Raw genomic sequence first — 23,312 nt, forward strand, 5'->3', positions numbered from 1 at the left:
GAGATATAACAATGCAGGGAGAAGGTTAATGCTATATTGTTAAGTGAGGGGAAACACACACAAAATTGAATTTGTTGCATCATCACTAGCAAGTATAACAAAACAGCAGTAAAAAGAATCCTCTGCTTTCAAACAACTAAAAGAAACATATCAATCAAGTTGTTAGAAAAATGACTGTCAAGATCCTTATCTTTAACTTTGTATCTATATGAAATGGCAGGTGTTCACTAAACTTATTGTGATAAATAATGTATGTAAGTCAAATCATTAATGTATACCTTAATACAGTACTGTATGTCAATTACATCTCAATAAAACTGGGGGAAATGTCTATTAAACATCAAAAATGATTGTCAATTTGAAAAATTATTATAAATTAAATATCCTAGGTGATTTTTCTCTCTCTATTCTGAAATATCCAAATTTTCTAAAATAGGCATATATATCTTTATAGTGAGAGGAAGACAGTAAAGATGTATTTTTTAAACAACTTCAGAACGATTACAAATGAAAAGGTGCCAAAACTTCAGGTGAGAAATGTCTTTATATTGATCTATACACAGTTTTCCATCCAGATGATAAAATAACTTTGTTCAAAAAATTAAACAAAATATTTTAAAATTAAACATCTTTAAAAGTACAACATAAAATAAATGTATTTGTAGCTACATTCACAGTTCTGAGAAGGGTAAAATTTAAGGGTGATTAGACCATGCAGATGGTCAGAAAATGATTGTATATTGTAAAACAATAACAGAAAATGATTTTAATGACAAACAAACTGGATATTTTTTTTTCAACCTGCAATCACATTCTTTGGAAACAAAGGATGTCATTTTGAAGATCATATTTGGGTTTGATTAGAATTAACTAAGCAAGGGCAGATTTCAGCCACCTCATCGATTTTGATCTAACTTGTTTACACTCATCCAGGGTGCCGGGCAATTCCAGCTCATGGGAAAAGCAATTATCACAGACAAAGGGGGCCCTTCTCGCATCTGTAAGGCAATATTTGCCCAGCCTCGCCATTCCCAGGTGGTTCCACTGAAATCTCTTGCTAGCGCTCCCCTCCATCTCTGATGTGGACACAGATTATATCTTACAATAGACCTCGAAGAGGGAGGCAGCTGCGTGCATTCGGTAGAAAATAGAAAAGGGCATGGCCAGGTTGACCACAATGATCCAGGGTTCAAAGCCAAAGACAATTTCCTCTAATCCGTTGTCGTACTCAGGGCGGCAGCCGAAGGCGGGCGGGATCCAGAGCTGCAAGAGAGGAGGAGACGGTCCCAGCAGCTGCCGAGGGTCCCACACAAACCCTGGTGCGGACCTGGACCCAGGGAAACTAAGTCACACCCGACCCAGAGCCAAGCATCCCCCACCCATTGTCTCCCAACTCCATGCAGCCGGCCAGAGCACTGAGCCCCAGTCCGGCATGAACGCTCTTCAAACTCACCTGCTTCCCTCCATCCTCAGCCTTCACCTTGGTCTAGTCCCTGGTCCTTGGTCTCCCCACCTGGACTGCTGCAAAGCCTCCCAAGACCCCCCACTCCAGGGGGCACCTTCCATCCATCTCCCCCCGACCCCCGCAATGTGGCTGCAGGAATGATCTTTATAAAGCACACATCTGACCTCGTCACTCCTCTGCGGGTCACTCACCAGGGCTCCATATGCCTTCAGGAGAAAGTCTAAATCTCAGTAGACACCCATCCACGTCTTCACATCCCTTATCACCCATTTCACTCTGCCCCACCGGACTGTGCACAGTCTCCAAATGCCTTTCTTTCTACAGTCTTCAGGACTTTGCTCCCGCCTCTTCCTCTATCAGGGACTCCCTGTCTTCCTTCTTCTGCTAAGTCCTACCTTCTTCCAAGTCTGGAGACACCTCCCCTTGCAGGAAGTCCTCCTTGATCTAACCGGTCAGGCGGGAACATCCTCCGTCTTCCCACAGCCCCACTGTGCTTTCCTACAGTGGTACTCGCTATTTCCCACACCCACTTTCTGTACATATCACCACTGGTGCTTGTAGATCCTGGGCCCCTGTGTCTGGGCTGATGGTCTTTTTTCTGGCTTGTCCTTGGCCTAGAAAGACAGCCCAGGCCCTACCCACATCCCCCTGACCAGGGGCAGAAGCACTGCCTTGGAGCCAGCCGTGGGTTCCTGCCACTTACAGACTATGATTCAACCTCTCCAAGCCTTGGTTTCCTCATCTGTAAGATGGGAATACTAACATCTGTCTTAGGGGGCTCAGATGAGAATAAGATGGCAACTAAATCTGCAAAACATGAAGCAATAAACTATCGTATTTGTTGCTTATGGAACCTATACCTTGGGAACCTTCTCAGCCTTCCTGTTCCAGCTTCTCTGCTTAAATTCTCAGGCTCCTAGACCTGCTTCTCTCTCACACACTAACACTTCTGCAACTTCCTCCATCCCCACGCTGTGGCAGGCAGCCTCTCAGGTGACCACCGAAGGGTCCCACCTCCTGGGATTCAAGTTCCATGGAGCCCCCTCCAAAGCTTTGGGTTGGACTGATCCAAAAGAATAGGACACAAGTCACGGGATGTCGTTTCTGAGGTTAGGTTACAAAAGGACTCTGGAGTCCATCTTGCTCACCCCCTCCCACAAGAATGGAAGCCAGCTGCCACTCGAGCCACAAGAAGAAACCAGCTGCCATGTGAGCCACAGGAAGAAGCCAGATCCCACGTGGGCCACCCTATGGAGAGGCCACGTAGCCAGGAACTGTGGGCAGGTGAGTGTCAGGTTCGCAGCCAGCAAGGAACTCAAACCCTCAGCCCAACAGCTCTCCAGGAACTGAGTCCACATATATGCGTCACATAAACTCAGTCGCATACATGAGTTTAGAAACAGACCCTTTTCCCCCAAAAAAACCAAGCCAGGAAATGACTGTAGCCCCGGTGGACAGTTTGATTACAGCCTGTGAGGGACCCTGAGCGGAGTCACCCAGCTAAGCCACGCTCAGCCTCCTGACCCAGAATAGCTGTGCAATGATAAATGTCTGTTGTGTTAAGCTGCTGAGTTGGGGGTCGTTTCTTACACAGCAGTGGGTAACTGATACAAGTGGCTTTCATTCACATCTCCACAAAGAAACCTCTCAGGCTTATAACTCTAGCCCTGGGTTCTGAGTTCTGGGTCCTTACAGGTATTCCTCCCATGCCAGCTGATTCTTCTCACCTCCTTGGCTGGCTCCTCCTCCTCTGCTGTCTCTCAATGTTGGCTGGTCCCAGGGCTCATTCATTCTGGGGTCCTCTCTTCCCTACCCCCGTGACCCCAGTGATCTCACCCAGTCCGGGTTGTAAACACCAGCTGTGGGCCCACAACTTCCCAATCCAAATCACCAGCCTGGTCCACCCTTGGAAGTCCAGACTCATATATCTCACAGGCTACTCAGCTGTCTACAACATATCTCAAACTCAACATTACATTCCCATTTTTCCCCGTCTCCTCGGCAACACCTTCTTATCAGGAGCTCAACAAAGCTCTAGTATCATCCTGGCCTTGTGACTCGCTCTGAAAAACACCCACCTACCATCTGATCCATCAGTCAGTCTTGACGACTCTGCCTCCAAAACAGCATCCTCAATCCACCCATCTTTCCCCACTCCACCCGCCAGGCCGCCGCCCCCATCTCTTAGCTGGACCGTCAGTGGGCCCCCCGCCCCGCTTCTGCTCTCAGCCCACAGTCTATTCACCACTCAGCACCAGATTATTTATGTGAGATGGTGTCCCTTTCCTGGTTAAACTCCCAAAGACTTCACAGCATATTTTTTACTTGACTGTTGCTGCTAGTCCTGCCATCTGGTTTGTAAGCCCCATAGGAGGAAGACCAACACTCTGGGGCACGTGGTACCCTTGTGACTCAGCAGTGCTGGCCCTCAGTAGGCAACCACAGCTCTATTTTCAGGAAGGGAGGAAGAAAGGGAAGCAGGGTGGGAGGGAAAATGAGAAGAAGAGATTATAAGCCTCTTTCCTGAAATCCAGACCTTTCCATCTGCTGTGAAGTTGGTTGCAAATCTTGCTACTCATCACCTTGGGAGACAGACCTCTGCCCCCTTCCCTCGAGTCTGGATGGACACTGTCACTGCTGGACCCATAAAATCTGGTAGAAGTGGTACCATGCAATGTCAACACCAGGCCTTAAAAGACTGATCGCCAATCCAGGTTCCATGCATGAGACAGGGTGCTCGGGGCCGGTGCACTGGGACGACCCTGAGGGATGGGATGGGGAGGGAGGTGGGAGGGGGGTTCAGGACGGGGGACACGTGTATACCCATGGCTGATTCATGTCAATGTATGGCAAAACCACTACGATACTGAAAAGCAATTAGCCTCCAATTAAAATAAATTAATTAATTTACAAAAAAAAAAAAAGACTGGCACTTCCAATTTCCTGGAAGCTTGTCTCTGGGGCTAAGAAGTTCATCTCCCCCAAGACCACCGTGCTGGAGAACCCCCACGTAGACGCTGCAACCAGAGCCCCAGCTGAATCTAGCCTTTCGGCCTCCCCCACCCAAGGCGCCAGATCGTGGACTTCCCAACCCTGCCACCAGCTTCAGTTGATACAGTGAGGAACAGAAATGTCCCTCCAAGCCCTGCCAGCATTCCTAACCCAGAGTCATCAGATATAATAAGATGGTTGTTGCTTTTGTCATGCATTTGGGGTCACTGATTACACAGCAATAGAAAACCAAACAAAAAAAAATCTGCCTGTTGGTAATATCTAGAGAGATCTTACCATTGAATTTGTTCAGTACTAAGCTCACCCTCCCCTTAAGCCCCCTCCCAAGCCTCCTCCCTGACCAGAGACCCTCAACTTCCATAAATAGCATCACCATCTACCCAGGAACTCAAGTCAGATGAACCTGGACGTGGTTCACCTCACACCAAGTGAGATAAATCCTATACAATTCTCCCCATCCACACTGGCACTGCCCTGGTTCAAGTTCCCATCATTTTCTCTCTGCGTAGCTGTGGGGGCTTCTGTTCCAGCTTCCCTGATCTTTGATCTTACCTCTCTCCATCCTTCCTGCACACTAGTACAAGGACATCATTCCAAAACATAAAGGTCTGAGAAGGTCCTCTACCACCCTCAGTATGAAGACTGAACTCAAGCAGGCTTATGAAGCTCTGCTTAAGCCAGATCCATCTAACCACACACTCCATCCTGTTTCCTGCTCTGCTTCACACGGATGGAATTCATGCAAAGCAGCTAGTGCTCCCCAAATAGGCCATGGTATCCTATGCCTCTGTGCCTTGCACATCATGTGCCCTCTGCCCCCAAGGCTTTTCCTTGCCTTGACCACAGTTGGCAGACTTCCAACCATTCATAGAGGCTGAGACAGGCAGTACTGAGTGGCTGTCTGTACATCTTCATCTACCTTTTCACCTTCCATCACAAGGGCTAGAAAGCAAAGCATCCACTTCTCCATCCTCCCTGGCAGTTAGGGGTGCTCCCATCAATCACAGACATTGCCTGGCACCCGTCCTTCCCTCTGTCTTCCTGTCTTGAACACAGGCATGATGCCTGGTGCTGCTGCAGCCATTCTATGACCATGTGGCAACAAGCAGTACACCAGCCACAGTCAGCAGAAAGGTGAACAGTGCCTGGACCCTTGATGATAGGGTTCAGTTGCCAGGCCAACCCTGGGCAGCCAACTTCCAGAATTCTTGTCTTTAAGACAGAAAATACTGCTTATCAAGCTTTCTACTACTCACAGCCAAAAGCACTCCTAGTTGAGACTGTGTCTCACCTTAAGCATCCGTTGCTCATTCAAGTCCCTGCCTGAATCCACACTCCCATTCCACCCTGCACATAGTCCTGTCCCAGCATTTGCCATCTTCACTACATTATATTTTTTCCCTTGTCTCCTTCTCCCACAAACACTATGACCTTTTTGAGGAAAGAGATTGAGTTCTCTCACCTTTAATTCTTGGTTCCCACCCCAGCCCCTGGCACACAGATCCTCAGTACATGGATTTATATAGACAGAATGTAAGCCTATGTTCCAGCCTAATATTTTAACCTTACACTTAAATTATTTTGTTTATAAGCTGCCTTCACTCCTCATTCAAAACCAGAAGGGAAAATTAGATTTACCGATTTTTTAAAAAATAAAGAAACAATGATACAGATTACCGAAATATTGCAGAGGAACAAAAAAGCTGCAATATTCCTCAAGACTCTTCTCTGGCCATTGCCCTGCAGGAAACAGGAGTGGCAGGCTGGGCCTGGGGCCCCTTCCCAGCTCTTGTCCTCTTTCTCTTTGCCACCACCGACTTCTCTCAGATGTGTATTTCCATTGGCCAGAGGCGGCATCTCACTGGCCTGGGGAGCCAAGTCCCCGGCCGTAGGTCCGTTCTTGAGGCAGGAAGAAGGGGGAGACGTGGCGTTGCCATTGTAGACTGTGACCACCCGCAGGGTTCTGATGTCTTCAGAGAGCTTCCCTGGCTCTCGGTGAATGGACTCAATGATGAAGAGGTTCTGGATGTATTTCTCGACAACCGCCAGGATGGAGTAGGGCAGGTTGTACCAGGTGTATGGGGGCCGGGCCTCAGCGCAAAGGATGGCCAGGATGGAACCCCAGGAGATGAACCAGGAGCCAGAGGCGGTACCCACCAGCAGGTCCGCATCCAGTTTGCGGGCCGGGTTTTTGGACTCGTCTAGTGACTGCTCATCTAGCCTATAAATCCGGATCCCAACCAGCCCTGCCGCCCCCATAAGCATCAGCAAGATGATGGCATACAGGTAGAACATGATGAGCGCTGCCTCGCTCTTGGTTTTGGAACGACCGATCTGGATCAGATACACCACTACGACCCCGATGGTGGCGGCCAGTGCGGTCAGGCCCAGGGCCGAACCCAGCAGGACCCCATGCAACCTGAACTGCATCTTCCGAAGCTGGTGACTGTCGACTTTGCGCCCGATGTTTTTCCACAGGACATAGAGCATCGTGGAGGCCAGGATCTGATACTCTATGTTGAAAGGATAGAGGTAGTACATCCCGTGGGAGATGGCCGGGCAGAGGGTCGGGGGCGTGCAGTTACACGGAGGCGTGTGGTCATCTAAAACTAGGGGAGGCAGATCACAGGGGAGGGCGATTAGCACATTCATATGATGACAAGGAAAACCACAAAGAAATATTGTCACTCTGGATGCGTGCTTGGGTTTGCCCATTGAATGAAAAGCTTTATGTCATGGTTTATTGTCATGTTGAATATCCTGTCTAACTTGACAGCCGTGAATGTCCCCGAGAGAGTACTAATTACATGAATTAGATCTTCTCCAGACATCAGAATGTTGTCCAACCATTGGAAATGATATTGTAGAAATCTACTTACCAACATACAAAGATGTTCAGAAGATACTGTTGAACAAAAGCAGCTTGCCAAAGAGGCTAGAGCCTGACTCTGTTTTTATAAGTTATAGATATAAAGGTGACAGAGAGAGACAGGGAGATAGACAGACATAGAAGAAGTCTGGAAGGCCACAAACTAAAATGTTAACAATGGTTATCCTTGGGTGGAAAAACAGCAGGTGATTTTTCTTTGGTTTACTTTTCTCTTTTCTTTCTTTCAGTAAAAGAAACATCTCAAAGTATCTTTCTTGCAGTTTTATTGAGATATAATTGACATATTGTGTAAGTTTTCCTTTATATTTTGCTTCACTTTATTTTCTAAACTTTCTATATGAATATGATTGACATGTATTATTTTAAAATTACTTTTTTAAAAACAACCTTGTGAGGGAAAATGCCTCTTATGAGTAAAGATTTTCCTCTTGAGAATATCTGAAGCCAGCAAGTGTGGCAAGAGACAAGTTCCATATTCTGGAAGAAACTTGTTGATTGTATAAAGGACCATTTCATAACAAGGGGGGGAAATGCTGTAAGTAAATAATGAAATATGCAACAAAAGCCTTAAAGATGGTATAAAGTCTTTCTTTGGACTATAATTCCAATCTATTCTAGGGAACAAGTCAAAAATATAATCAAAGCGTTAGGTAAAATTTTGTCGTGTGTTTCTGAGAAAGAAACAGAAACACTCAATGTGGCAAAATTAGAAAGCATAAGATGGATTTTATAATGGATTAATTAGATGAATTTATAAAATTAGATGAATGCTATAATACATCTTTATAATGGAGTAGTGGTGGCAGTTTAGTAGCTAAGTCGTGTCTGACTCTTGCGACCCCATGGACTGTAGCCTGCAAGGCTCCTCTGCCCAGAGGATTCTCCAGGCAAGAATACTGGAGTGGGTTGCCATTTTCTTCTTCAGGAGATCTTCCCAACCCAGGAATCAAGCCTGCAATGCAGGAGACCAGGGTTCGATTCCTGGGTTGGGAAGATCCCCTGGAGAAGGAAATGGAATAGTATAATGAAATAGTAGGCAGCTATTAAAAATTATAATTGTGTCTGTGACAACCTAGAGGAGTGGGATGGGGTGGAAGGTGAGAGGGGTTCAAGAGGAAGGGGACATACGTATACCTGTGGCTGATTCATGTTGATGTATTGCAGAAACCAACTCAAAACTGTAAAGCAGTTATCCTTCAATTAAAAATAAATTTAAAAATTTTTAAAGATTAAAAAAATAACAATTGTGTGTTTTAATGATATAAGAAAATAATTACACTACAATAACAATGAGGGAAAAAGTAAGAACAAATTGTATATCCAGTATTTTAAAATGCATACCACAACCCGGAATTCAGTTGTGAGCTCAGTTTAAAGGATAGCAGCCAATATTTTTTAATGGCATTGCAATGGAATAAAATAGGATTAACTGAATGGAATCAAATACAATAGAAATTTGGGCATCTTTGATATAGTATGATTATTATTTCATGGGAACACACATGTAGACATAAGGGCATTTCGGTTGCAATGTAAAATCTATTTCTTACTGTAGGTGGTAGAAAAAATGATTGAATATATACCGTATGATCTCAACTACAAATAAATACACAGCACACTGCCAAAAAGTAACCAGATGTTAACAGCATTTAGCTGTAGCATTTAACTGCTACATTAGCTGCAGGTGTTATTGTGGATTTTTTTCTTTACATTTTGCCATTGCTTTAATTTACAGTATGCATACCCTACATATAAAATCAGGCAAAAAAGGCTTTATGGTAGCATTAATTACCCTCACTTGTTTTTTTATCTACTAATCCCAAACTCACAGTCCTTCCCTCCCCTATTCCCCTCCCCACTGGCAACAAGAAGCCTGTTCTCTATGTCTGTGAACCTGTTCCTGTTTAGTTGATAAGTTCATTTGTGTCATATTTTAGATTCCACATACAAATGATATATATTCGTCTTTCTCTGGCTGACTTACTTCACTTAGTATGATAATCTCTAGGTCCATCCATGTTGCTATAAATGGCATTATTTCATTCTTTTTATGGCTGAGTAATATTCCATTGCATATATGTACCACATCTTCTTTATCCATTCATCTGTCAATGGACATTTAGGTTGCTTCTACGTCTTGGCTATTGTAAATAGTGCTGCCATGAACATAGGGCTGCATGTATCTTTTTGAATTATAGCTTTGTCGGAGTGTGCATGTGTGTGTGTGTGTGTGTGTGTATACATACATACATACATACATACATACCCAGGAGTAATCTGCCTTGCTTTTGCAGAGCACTACAATCTTCAATACACAAGGAGTTTCCCTACCACTTGTAACCTAAGACTGTATGATGCAAAAGACAAGGAAGAACTCAGAAGAAAAAGGTTCAGATTAATAGAATGTTAGAGTTGACAAAGTTTCCTTTTTTATAAACTAATCTAATCCCATCCTCACCAAGGTCTCTGGAGCCACATTGCTATGATTCAAATCCTGGCTCAATCGTCTGCTCACTGTGTGATCTTGGGTTAGTCACTTAACTTTGTGGCCCAGTCGTTTCATCCATAAAATAAGGTTAGTGTTGCCTACCTCCAAGTGTGGGGACAAGAGTTTAATGTGCCAGCCACTCAGAGAATGCTTACCAAAATATGTTGTTATTGCTGTCATTGCTGTTTCTGTTACTGATTCCAGTGAGGAAATGAGGCCCAAGGAGCATGACCTTCCCAAGAGTAGGCTGCTGGTTGGGGGTAGTGAAGAAATATAGTGTGTCCCCTGATTTTGTCATCCTCACCCCACTGGTGAGGAAACAGGTTTAAAGTTCTCTTTGTGATTGATCTGGGTTTGTACAGAGAGGATAGATATGCAGTACATTAACGCTGGAAGGACTCATGGAAAGTATGTGGTTCAAGCCCCCTCACTTTATGAATGAGAAAAGAGAGGCTCAGAGTGGCTGAATGGCATCCAAAGGTCACAGAGCCAAAACATGATGGGCATAGGACCCAAACCTGAGACCTCAGTCTCCCATACATTGCAGCTTCCTCTATGCCACATTCTTCTCAACTCCAGTGCTCTAAGATCAAATCAACAGATAGATTCCAAAAGAGAATTCTGGAAGAAAATGAAAAGCTTCACACGACAGGAGCTCAAATAGGTACAAGGGGGAATAAAGATAGGCCAAAATTATAAACCAAATAGAGTTAAATAAAAACTTCAAATGAGCAAAAACCAATTAACCAGAACATACCATTAGACGTCTATGGATCTTTCAAAGCTATACTTGCAGTAGAAAGAACTGGTCATAGAAATTTAATTAAAAACACAAACGGTAACAACCACCAACCTTCTGCAGTTGTAAACAAAGACATTCACCTCCATACCAAACTGAACCATGAGAAACGGTGATCAAAATGATGACCCTTGGGCCTGACGAGTCACTGAAGAACCCTTTAATTATGCTCAGCACACCCTACTTACGGAGGCAGGATGAAAGACTTAGAAGGTTTTGAAAGATTTTCAACAACAGGGGATTGTCTGGCCGATGTTCAGTTGGGTGGACTCTGCAGGTCTTTGAAACCCATCCCTCCATCTCTGAGATTTCCCAGCTGTTCCATCGTAGAAGCCAGGCAACTCTTCCCACTCACCTATAGTTATGTTCCCAAAGCCCAGGGTGATGAGTCGTTCCTTGTGTTCGTTAAGTTGGTGCTTTGACTCATTCAGGACGCTGTTAGCCCACAGAAGCAGATTGGTGAACACTGAGTGGATCACCCCAAACCTGAAAAACACAAGAACTCACTGCTTGAGCAGCCCTGGGAAGCTCTGAGACCAAGAGATGAGGTGGAGACTTTCTATGCACGCACACACGTGCACACACACACACACACACACACACACACACACCCCTCTTTCTCAGCAGTGATTGTGGTTTCATCTGGCAACTCAAGCTCTGGGTGGGTCCCCTGTCTGGCTAGGAGAAGCAGTTGCATGGAACCTTCCAAAACCCCAGTCTTGGCACTCTGCCTTAATCTTGAATCTGCCAGGACTCAATTCATTGTTTACAGGACGAAAAAAAAAAAAAGCCCTGGGTCTTGAAAGAGGGATACAGGGATGGAAATTTACTAAAAGCAGGCAACCAACCCGACCATACCCCAAACCCTTTCTTCCAGAAGGAAAGAGGACACTTAAGAAAAGATAAAAGGGCTACACTGGACATCTGAAGAGTTCAGTACCTCCTTATTGTTGGGTTGCCAACCCAGCGGTCATTATCAATCCCCTGTCTTGCCATTTACTTCAAAGACACCAAAACAAACCACAGACTTGATATCTGGCCTCCCTTGCAATGAGGCATGGCCATTCTGGCCAATAGGATGTGAGGTGAAGTCTACTGGGCACTACTGAAAAGCTTTCGGTTTCTTGATAGAAGACAACAGAATGAGAAAAACCTCTGTTGTCTTCTTCTCTCCCTTTTTCCCAGCCTTGAATGTAGACATGAAAGCTGGAGTTGTGGCAGCTACCTTGTAACCATGAAGCAACCAACATGGGATGAAACCCTCAGCCACTGAGGGAGGCAGAAATATTCAAAAAGCCTATTCTGTGACAACACTGTTTAGCAGCTGGAGTTTCAGATAGGTTTAGGAATGCTGCTGTGGTTAGTTGCTCAGTCATGTCTGACTCTAAGCAACCCCATGGACTGCAGCTCACCAGGCTTCTCTGTCCATGGGATTCTCCAGGCAAGAATACTGGAGCGGGTCACCATGCTCTCCTTGAGGGGATCTTCCCAACGCAGGGATCATACCCAGGTTTCCTGCATTGCAGGTGAATTCTTGACCAGCTGAGCTACCAGGGAACCCCAGGTTTAGGAATTATGCCATATTATTTGGCCACCTCATGCAAAGAGTTGACTCATTGGGAAAGACCCTGATGCTGGGAGGGATTGGGGGCTGGAGGAGAAGGGGACGACAGAGGATGAGATGGCTGGATGGCATCACCGACTCAATGGCATGAGTTTGAGTAAACTCCAGGAGTTCGTGATGGACAGGGAGGCCTGGCGTGCTGCAATTCATGGGGTCGCAGAGTCGGACACGACTGAGCAACTGAACTGAACTGAACTGAACGGATTCCCATGGTAAAGAATCTGCCTGCAATATGGTAGACCCGGGTTTGATCTCTGGGTCAGGAAGATCCCCTGGAGGAGGGCATGGCAACTCACTCCAGTATTCTTGCCTGGAGAATCCCATGGACAGAGGAGCCTGGCCAGCTACAGTCCATGGGGTTGCAAAGAAACAGACATGACTGAGCAACTAACACTACACTACACTACAATTTCACAAATAGAGTAAATAGCCACATTTGGAGTTTGAAAGTTAGTAAGCACAAGGCTACTCTAGTCTGAGCAGAGTTCTAGCCCTGACTCTGACCACACTGCCTCCTAAGGAAGAAGAAAAAGAATGACTCTGAATGACAGGGGAGGGATCTATGGTAATATGGTTCCAATGGAGTCACGGTCTGTTTCAGAGCCTCCAAAGTGTCTGCATGGCTGCCAGTTTAACATGTGTTCACACTGGTCGCTTCTAGGGTGCTTAACAATGGGCCGTGCATGAAGCAGGTGCAGCAAATACAGGTGATTTGAGAAGGACATTCCTTGAACCTTCTAACAGATCACTTCCCAGTGGCAGAGCAGAGGCCCAGAGGATGCAAGCCCCCTGTAACCAAGGGTATGCTTGTGCATGATCTGCCTTCAGGAAAAATGGTACAGCTGGGTCCTCATCCCTGACCTTGCTTCTCTGAGTTTTAACCCAGATGACTCCTCTGGGGCTCCCACGAACACTCGCAAGCCAAGTCTTTCCTTATTTGAACTCTTGCTTCCTTTGGCTGCTTCCCAATGTCCAGGCGCAAGTGGAGAAGGCTGTGGGTGGGAAGTCTGAGTCAGGTGTTTCCCCATCTGCCCGCCCCTTGTGCTTGTCCATTTGCTCCAGATTGTGGTCAGCCTTCCCCAGGGCACCTGGGAGGCATTGTGTGTATAGAGCCTTTGACAAATGCAGACAATGCTGTTTGCCTCCGGCTGGCTGGCTGGCTTTTCTTTTACTTATAATGCACACAGCTCCTCTTTCTTCTCCTCTTTCCTGGTCCAAATGACGTTGCCTAATCCCAGTTCCACAGAACCCAAGCAGGTAAGACGGATGCCACCCATGGCTGCAGGCATTTTTCTGCCACGCAAGTTCCCCAGGAGCTGACCACCTCCAGTTGGTTGATCTGGAAACTGTCCTACAAACTAACGGCAAACATCATTTCCTCATGCCAGGCTGCCTTGCTCATACGTGGATCCAGTAACCCCAGATCACAATAAAGAGAAAGCTTCCATGAGCCATTTTTTGACCTCAGTTTATCTTTCCAGCTGTTTTCAGAAGTGCTATTTCTCTAAACTTCACTCTTGAGAAAAGAAAAGCACTCAAACCTGTAAGAATTAGCAGATCAGTAGAAAAGTTCCTGTAGGTACTAAAAGCATGGATAGTGGAGTATTGGCTCAAAAGACCAGAAAAAGAGGGTAAGTTCAAGGGTGGGAAGTTCTGAAACCTCGTGGGTGGGCAGGAAGTGTCAATGAATAAAGCAGGCCAGGGACACATTAGGGAGTGGTGGGTGATAGGGTCTACATGGGGGCTCACGGTTGAAATGGCTCATTATGTTGACCTCACAAACAAAGAATAAAATCACAGTGACCCTTGAGACTGACCAAATTGCCCAAATGATATTCTGTTTTCCCCGCTGGTGGCTAACTTCTCAAGGCTATGAGACCCCCGGATTCTAGACCTCTGGCTATGTGACAGGACTCAGCTACAGGCTAAAAATTAACCGTCCCTTCAGATAATTTTTCATTGGTGGTATATAAGAAAGACCCCATCAGAAAGGGAGGACGCTGGTTCTCCGTAAGGGCCAGTCACCCTCTCGTTTCCCTCTAAAAAATTTCCCTTTTCTTGCCTGACTGCTTGGGTTGCTCTCTTTTCCCTCTGCACTCCATCTTACGGTGGGGACTGTAGCTAAATGAGTGGCCAGCTCCCATCTGGAGGGAACAATTCCGACTCAGCCCTAGTTCTTTGCTGCCATGCACATTTTGGAATATCAAACCTTCCAGTTTTTCTGGAAACCTCTAATTCTGGGGACTTCCCTGGCTGGTCAGTGCTTAAGACTCCACATTTCCACTGTAGAGGGCATGAGTTTGATGCCTAATCAAGGAACTAAGGTTCCATGTGCCACCCAGCATGACAAAAAGTTTTTATAAAAATTTTTTTAAAAAATTGAAAACCAAAAGGTGATGAGTAACTCAAAAATGGTTAACGCTTTGCCTTATTTAACAAAAAATAACAGGCTAAATCAAGCTATGAGAATATCTAGTTCAAACTACATTCTATCCAATTTAGGAAAGAGGCCCAAGACAGGGAGACTTGTCTCCAATCGCTCAACAAACAAGGTCAAGGCAGGACCAGGTTCCAGTTCTTTGGAATTCCTTTAGGTGAAAAATCTCGGTAGGAAGTATCTGGGTGCATGGCCTAGAGCAAGCGTTATCCCAAAGAAGATAATGTAAGACACTGAGGCAATTTTGAATTTAAATTTAAATTTTTTAATTTAATTTTTACTTTAAATTTAATTTTCAATTAAAAAGACACTTTTAAATTTCCCAGTAGTCACATTTAAAGAACAGTAAAAAAGGAACAGGTGAAAATAATTTTGATGATTTTTTTTTGTTAACCCCAGTATATCTAATATACTATGATGTCAACTAATCAAAAAGAAAGATTTCACCCAGTAAACCCAGATGGCCACTGAGCCACTGTGATGCTGCGGAAATAGCGTTGGATTTAAAGTCAGCATCCAGTCCCGCCCAGCTATGCACAGATGAGCTGCCTGACCTTGGACATTCGCTTCCTTTCTCGGTTTCCTCACCTGCTAAGTAGGATCATGATTGTAGCTACTGTCCCTAACTGACAGGGCTATCGTGAGACACTCTCACAAGTAACACGTGTAAGATAAAGTGCTTTATGAATGGGAAACCCCATTTTATTCAGTCAGGAGTGCCTGGTAGGACAAGTGGCCCAATATACACTTGTTGAGGACATCTCACTCTTTATCTCAACAATCCTACTTCCAGGAATTTAACTCAAGAAAATAATCAGAAGATAAACAACAAGGTCCTATGATATAGCACAGGAAACTATATTCAATATCCTGTGATAAGCCGTAATGGAAAAGAATATGAAAAAGAATGTATATACAAGCATAACTGAATCACTGTACTGTAGAGCAGAAATTACCACAACACTGTCAATCAACTGTGTGTGCAAGTCACTTCAGTCGTGCCCAACTCTTTGCCACCCCATGGACCGTAGCCCACCAGGCTCCTCTGTCCATGGGATTCTCCAGGCAAGAATACTGGGGTTGCCATACCCTCCTCCAGGGGATCTTCCCAACCCAGGGATCAAACCTGAGTCTGTTATATCTCCTGCATTGACAGGTGGGTTCTTTATACTAGCACCACCTGGGAAGCCCACAAATCAACTATACTTTAATAATATACATTTTAAAAAAAGAATCAGAGATGTTCAAAAGTATTTTTAACTGAAGATGTTCATCACAGTACTATTCATAATAACGACAAAAACTTTCAGGCAAATTCATTGTCCAGTGAGAGGTGTTATGGCCTGGATTGGATCCCCTCAGAATTTATATGTAGAAGCCCTAACTCCCAATGTGACTGTACTTGGAGATGGTGTACAAGGAGGTGTGGGTGTGCAGTCGCTCAGCTGTGTCTGACTCTTTGTGACCCCATAGACTCTAGCCCACTCCTCTGTCCATGGAATTCTCCAGGCAAGAATACTGGAGTGGGTAACGATTCCCTTCTCCAGAGGATCTTCCTGATTCGGGAATTTAACCTGGGTCTCTGGCATTGCAGGCAGATTCTTTACTGTCTGAGACACCTGGGAAACCCATATAAGGAGGTAATTAAGGTTAATGAGGTCATAAGGGTGGGGGCCAGATCCAATATGACTGGTATCCTTATAAGAAGAGGAAGAGACACCAGCGATCTCTCTCCCCCTGCCCAGAGGAAAGGCCAGGTGAAGACAAAGCGAAAAGGCAGTGCCTGCAGGTCGGCAAGAGAGCCTCACCAGAAACCAACCTGCAGGTACCTTGACCTTGGATTTGGAGCCTCCAGAACTGTGAGAAGATACGTTTCTGTTGTTTACGCTCCTCCTCCCCTGCCCAGCATGTGGTACTCAACCACGGCAGCCCAAGACAAATACAGCAGGGTTGTATCATTTGACCAACTATAGCAATGGCACATTACGCAATCAGTAAAGATCATGGAGTAGAAAAAGTCAGGGGGAATGTTAATAGCAAAATGAAAAGAAAAGGCAAGAAGAGCAGGACCACAATGGTAAAAAGAAAAAAAATTACCTATCTCTTCACTGAAAAAAGACTGGAAGGAAACAGACCAAAATATGAATAGCAGCTACCTCTGGGCAGCAGCTGTCTGGGTAAGCTCTGGCTGCTGCAACAAAACAACAGACATTTATTTCTCACAGTTCTAGAAGCTCAACGTCCAAGATCAAGGTGCCAGCACACTTGGTTTCTGGTGAAGCCTCTCTTCTTGGCTTGCAGAGGGATGCCTGTCACTGTGTTTTCATGGGTACACTCAGGGCAAGGGGGTGCAAATCACATGTCTCTTTTCTATGTGGATACTAATCCCATAAGAAGGGCTGTACCCTCATGAACTCACCAACTAATTACTTCCCAAAGGCACCACCACCAAATACGCATCACATTGGGGGTTAGGGCTCCAACACATGAATTTGAGGGAGACACAGATGTTCAGTCCATAATGGTGGCATTATGGTGATTTTTAAATTCCACTGTGTCCTTACAAGTTTTACCAGGAAACAAAACTACATTTTTTAAGAAGAATGTTATGGAGTAGACACAGTGAAACTCACGCTCCAGAACAAAATCAGCAAGCATTCTCCTCAAGCTGTGAGCTGAACCCAGCCTTACTGATGGAAAAAGAAGCAGGTGATACACACACACCCGTCACACACCCGTCACTGCCCAGCACACGAAACAGGAGACACTGGATGGAAATCCCTGTCTGGCCATTTGCACTCTGGAGACCCAGGTAGATCCCCTAACCTGCTAGAAGCTGCTGCCACCTCCATTTGATGCAGAGAAGAATAGTTACCATAGTTACCCTGACAGAGCCCAGATGAAACACGAGGATGGATGGGGAAGTCTTTGTCCTGCCCTAAGGGGCAATTCACTTTTGGCTAAGATCAAGTGTAGTCTGGGGGCTTCCCTGGGGGCTCAGTGGTAAAGAATCTACCTGCCACTGCAGGAGACGCAAGAGATGTAGGCGGGCTACATAGGATTGCAAAAAGTCGGACACAACTGAGCAACTGAACACAAGGGGCAATAAGACAGGAGTTAAAGATCACTGCCAAGGCCACTGCTCGGGGCTGCACAGGGGAACAGACAGTCTACACACTCCTGCATGATGCTCAGATGCCTGGGTACCTTGACCCATTACCTCTGCATATCACCACTAGTGCCTGGCATCAGGCTCGGCACACAGTTGGAGCACAATAGATGCCTCGCTGCTGAATGAGCTGATCCTTTTTGCATAATGAGGTTGGTGACAGTTATTTCTAGTCCATGGAATTCTCCAGGCCAGAATAGTAGAGTGGGTGGCCTATCCCTTCTCCAGCAGACCTTCCCGACCCAGGAATCAAACCAGGGTCCCCTGCATTGCAGGTGGATTCTTTACCAACTGAGCTATCAGGGAAGCCCTCTACTTCAATAAAATAGTTCCAACCAGTGGTCATATGTAAGTCACTTTCTTAAATAGCAGTTTTCATTTCAAATGATACTGGGGGATTTATCTATGCCTTATGGACAGTTTATATGATGAGGGATCTTTCTAGAAAGCAAACAGTGATCACTTGATGCCTCTGCATGTGTGCACAGAGGCTTTCTTACCTGATAATCATAGCTTACATTTAGGAAATTCACTTCATTAGCCTACAGATTCTCTCCCTTGATCCTCACAATCATATCAAGAGAGAGAAGGGCAGACATAACAGACCCAACACTCAGGGTCCTGATTCTGTGCCAGGAACAAGCTCTACATCAATTACTACATTCAGTCCCCAGAGGCTGGCTATGCTATTATCCCCATTTTACAGAGGAGGAAAACAGAGGCTCATAAAGGGGAAGTTTCTAAGACAGCAGAGGCAAAATTCAACTCACATCACCGTACTTTTAGGGTTGTCCCAGAAGAGGCTGAAGGCAGAGGGTCCCCTCTCCAGGCCACAACTGAAGACTTTGCTTGTCAGAATAGAGAAGAGAGTGGTTCTCATATTTTAAACCCAAGTATTGACTATGCCAAAGCCTTTGACTGTGTGGATCACAGTAAACTGTGGAAAATTCTGAAAGAGATGGGAATACCAGACTACCTGACCCACCTCTTGAGAAACCTATATGCAGGTCAGGAAGCAACAGTTAGAACTGGACATGGACCAACAGACTGGTTCCAAATAGGAAAAGGAGTATGTCAAGGCTGTATATTGTCACCCTGCTTATTTAACTTATATGGAAAGAACATTATGAGAAACGCTGGGCTGGATGAATCACAGGCTGGAATCAAGATTGCCTGGAGAAATACCAATAACCTCAGATATGCAGATGATACCACCCTTATGGCAGAAAGTGAAGAGGAACTAAAAAGCCTCTTGTTGAAAGTGAAAGAGGAGAGTGAAAAAGCTGGCTTAAAGCTCAACATTCAGAAAACTAAGATCATGGCATCTAGTCCCATCACTTCATGGGAAATAGATGGGGAAACAGTGGAAACAGTGTCAGACTTTATTTTGGGGGGCTCCAAATTCACTGCAGATTGTGATTGCAGCCATGAAATTAAAAGACGCTTACTCTGTGCTCGCTTCGGCAGCACATATACTAAAAGACGCTTACTCCTTGGAAGGAAAGTTGTGACCAACCTAGAAAGCATATTAAAAAGTAGAGACATTACTTTGCCAACAAAGGTCCATCTAGTCAAGGTTATGGTTTTTCCAGTGGTCATGTATGGATGTGAGAGTTGGACTGTGAAGAAAGCTGAGTGCGGAAGAATTGATGCTTTTGAACTGTGGTGTTGGAGAAGACTCTTGAGAGTTCCTTGGACTGCAAGGAGATCCAACCAGTCCATCCTGAAGGAGATCAGTCCTGGGTGTTCATTGGAAGGACTGCTGAAGCTGAAACTCCAATACTTTGGCCACCTCATGCGAAGAGTTGACTCATTGGAAAAGACCCTGATGCTGGGAGGGGTTGGGGGCAGGAGGAGAAGGGGACGACAGAGGATGAGATGGCTGGATGGCATCACCGACTCAATGGACATGAGTTTGAGTAAACTCCGGGAGTTGGTGATGGGCAGGGAGGCTTGGTGAGCTGCAGTTCATGGGGTCGCAGAGAGTTGGACACAACTGAGTGACTGAACTGACTGACTGAAGACAGCAGTGATTAGCTTTGTTTGTTCTAAACGAACATTAAATTCAGCATGTAAGCGATTACCCACAATGTTTACCTTTCCAGTGTTTTGAAAGACTGGATGATATCCTTTGAGTGCCCCCAGAGAAAGTACACCTAAATGGAAACAAAGAAAATAAAGATACATCACTGGGAAAGCCATCACTACATCTGCACCATGAGAAGTTATAAAACCTAAGGGAAGGATGTGGAAAGTGTTGGGCACGTCAGTGACCACTCTGTCCAAAACTGGCCAGTCATTTCCAGGATGGTGCCATTCTCATGGGAGACAGTGCTCCGGAGGCACTGCCGTGAGAATCGGAGGGAGGCCTCCAGGTTTAGGAGACAATGGTACCCTTCGTGCTATGGGGCGGGCCTTGGGGAGCAGCAGCCTGCCTGCCGTGATGCCTGTTCACCTGTTTCTACCATCCTTACAGGGCTTCATTCAAGAAATATCGACTGAACTGTTACTACATCAGTGGCCAGAAACCAAATTTTGAGTGCTTTAAATGAAGAACACAAGTGATTCAGGCTGGTCTTTTATTTCCCTCTGCAGTAAGTCCCCTATATACGAACCCTCAAGTTGTGAACTTTCAGAGCTGCAAGCATGCATTCTATCAACCTCAGTCAGTCAGTTCCGTCGCTCAGTCGTGTCCAACTCTGCAACCCCATGGACTGCAGCACACCAGGCTTCCCTGTCCATTGCCAACACCTGGAGCTTGCTCAAAGTCATGTTCATCAAGTCGGTGATGCCATCCAGCCATCTCATCCTCTGTCGTCCCCTTCTCCTCCTGCCGTCAATCTTTCGCAGCATCAGGGTCTTTTCCAAGGAGTCAAGTGTGAGTGAAACCACAGCTTCCCCTTCGTCTTCTATTGCTGATGATCCTTCAGTTCTACCATCTCCCTCCTCCAGTCAGTAACTCTTCTCACCTGTCCACTCAATGCCAGCCCCTGCGTGCCAGCTACTGTACTGTAATACTTGACTTTTCAAGATGTGTGTGCTGTCCACTCAGTTGCTCAGTCGTGTCTGATTCTTCGTGACCCCGTGGACCCTCTATGGACTTTTCCAGGCAAGAATACTGAACTGGGTTGCCATTTCCTCCTCCAGGGGATCTTCCCAACCCAGGGATCAAACCTGCATCTCTTACATCTCCTGCACTGGCAGGTGGATTCTTTACCACTAGCGCCACCTGGGAAGCCCCCCAAGGTACTGTGCTGTAAGATTTTAAATGCTATACTTTTGTGGGTTTTTTAATGTATTATTTATGTAAAAAGTATTATAAACCTATTACAGTACAGTGCTATATAGATGGACTTCCTTGGTGGTTCAGTTGGTAAAGAATCCGCCTGCAATGCAGGAGATTTGGGTTCGATCCCTGGGTTGGGAAGATCCCCTGAAGGAGGGCATGGCAACCCACTCCAGTATTCTTGCCTGGGAAAGCCCATGCACAGAGGAGCCTGGCAGGCTACAGTCCATGGGGTCGCAAAAAGCTGGACATGACTGATCGATGAAAGCAGAGGGCTACATATCTAACTGTGATAGTTAGGTAGCTAGACTAACTTTGTTGGACTTACAAAAAAATTTGAATTACAAATGGGCTCTCAGAACAGAACTCATTCTTATGTAGGTGATTATATACATATATATACTACATTATGTCTGCTGCCCAGGCCCCTGCCCACGCAGTCACTAGAAGCAACTCAGGATACAGGCTAAATGTGGGGAGGCTGTATTGGACCCATGTGCAAATCCCAACTCCCTTGGCCTTGGGCAAGTCTGTTTTCTCATCTGTGAAATGGGGGTGATAATGAAACTTACCTTTGAGGGTGCTGTGAGCATTGAAATAAGATAATCCACGTCCACTTAGAACAGCACCTGCAGTAGGTATGTTTCCAGTAAAAACTCTCTGCTGTCAACTTACTCCTCTGTCCTATGCATAATCTGAGCTCCTAAAGCATTTGGGGCCTTATTATCAGATGGTAAAGAATCTGCCTGAAGTGCAGGAGACCTGGGTTCGATCGCTTGGTCAAGAAGATCCCCTGAAGAAGGGAATGGCAACCCACTCTAGTATTCTTGCCTGGAGAATCCCATGGACAGAGGAGCCTGGCGGGCTACAGTCCATGGGGTCACAAAGAGTCAGACATGACTGAGTGACTACATACTTTAGACACAAACACACGTTGAGCACCTGCTGCATGTCAGACACAGCTGGGCGGTTCATAAATTTGTCTCAGCCTTCATTTTGCAAGTGTGTGCTATAAAAAGATAATCAGACGACATACATTCAAAAATACACCACACATACTCTCTCATCCACATCATTTCACCTAAGATTTACTATCCTGCTCTGGAAAACACTGCCAGGCATGATTCGTGAAACATCTAACAACTTAAAAAACAGGAAAACAGAGAGCAGTGGCTCCTGGTAAAGATGGCATTCAGCCCAACAACAGGGAAGCGCTAAAGGAAATTAGTATTTGTCTATGAATTCTAAGCTAGATGGCTACCTAGCTGATGCTTTGATAAAGATTATATAGCAGGGGTTTGCTGGTGGCTCAGCGGTGGAAAGTCTGCCTACCAATACAGGTGACCCAGGTTTGATCCCTGGTCCGGGAAGATCCCACATACCAAGGAGCAATTAAGCCCAGGCGCTGCAACTACTGAGCTTGTGCTTTAGAGCCTGGAAACTGCAACTACGAGCCCAAGGGCCACAACTCCAGAAGCCCATGTGCCTAGGGCCTGTGCTCTGCAAAAAGAGAAGCCACTGGAGGGGAGAAGCCCAAATACTTCGACGAGAGAGTAGCCTCCGCTCTCCATAACGAGGGAGAAGCCTTGCAGCAACTAAGACCCAGCACAGCCAGTAAATACATAAATATCTTAACAAGAATACTCTTAAAAATAGACTACCTAGAAAAATAAAGAAGTTTATGATTTAAGTGAAAAATTGTACACAGAAAACTCTGCACCTTGTATGTAAAACTTTGATAAGACAATACACTTGAGTGCCAGGAGAAGGATCACATTAAAACAGCAACAAATATTCCCATTGAGGACTTACAAAATTTTTAGACTCTTTTTCAATTTTTTTCAGTAATGTTACATTTTTTAAATAAATATTTTTAAATCACCATACAATCCAGCAGTTCGACTTCTAGGTACATATCCAAATGAATTGAAAGCAAGGTCTTGGGACTTCACTAGCGGTCCAGTGGTTAGGAATCCACCTGCCTAATGCAGGTGATACAGGTTGGATCCCTGGTCTGGGAGGATGCCACCTGCCATGGAGCAACTAGGTACCATAACTACCAAGCCCGAATTCTAGAGCCCACAAGCCTAGAACTACTGAAGCCTGTATATCCCAGGGCCGCACTCTGCAACTAGAGAAGCC

General features: G+C 45.4%; 1 protein-coding gene across 1 annotated transcript in view; it reads right to left on the minus strand.

Annotated features, from left to right (window-relative positions):
* Nucleotides 1-1,092: 1,092 nt before the first annotated feature.
* The window catches only part of OTOP1 (otopetrin 1), a 46,198-nt gene continuing 23,978 nt past the window's right edge, over nucleotides 1,093-23,312 (minus strand). The window contains exons 3-6 of the mRNA XM_065914055.1: nucleotides 19,982-20,040; nucleotides 11,010-11,140; nucleotides 6,155-7,086; nucleotides 1,093-1,263 (exon numbers count right to left, since the gene is read on the minus strand). Of these exons, the coding sequence (XP_065770127.1) occupies nucleotides 1,093-1,263; nucleotides 6,155-7,086; nucleotides 11,010-11,140; nucleotides 19,982-20,040 (1,293 nt within the window). The remainder of the gene's footprint in view (nucleotides 1,264-6,154; nucleotides 7,087-11,009; nucleotides 11,141-19,981; nucleotides 20,041-23,312) is intronic.

The sequence above is a fragment of the Muntiacus reevesi genome, chromosome 22 (assembly GCF_963930625.1).
Source record: "Muntiacus reevesi chromosome 22, mMunRee1.1, whole genome shotgun sequence".
NCBI classification, from domain to species: Eukaryota; Metazoa; Chordata; class Mammalia; order Artiodactyla; family Cervidae; genus Muntiacus; species Muntiacus reevesi.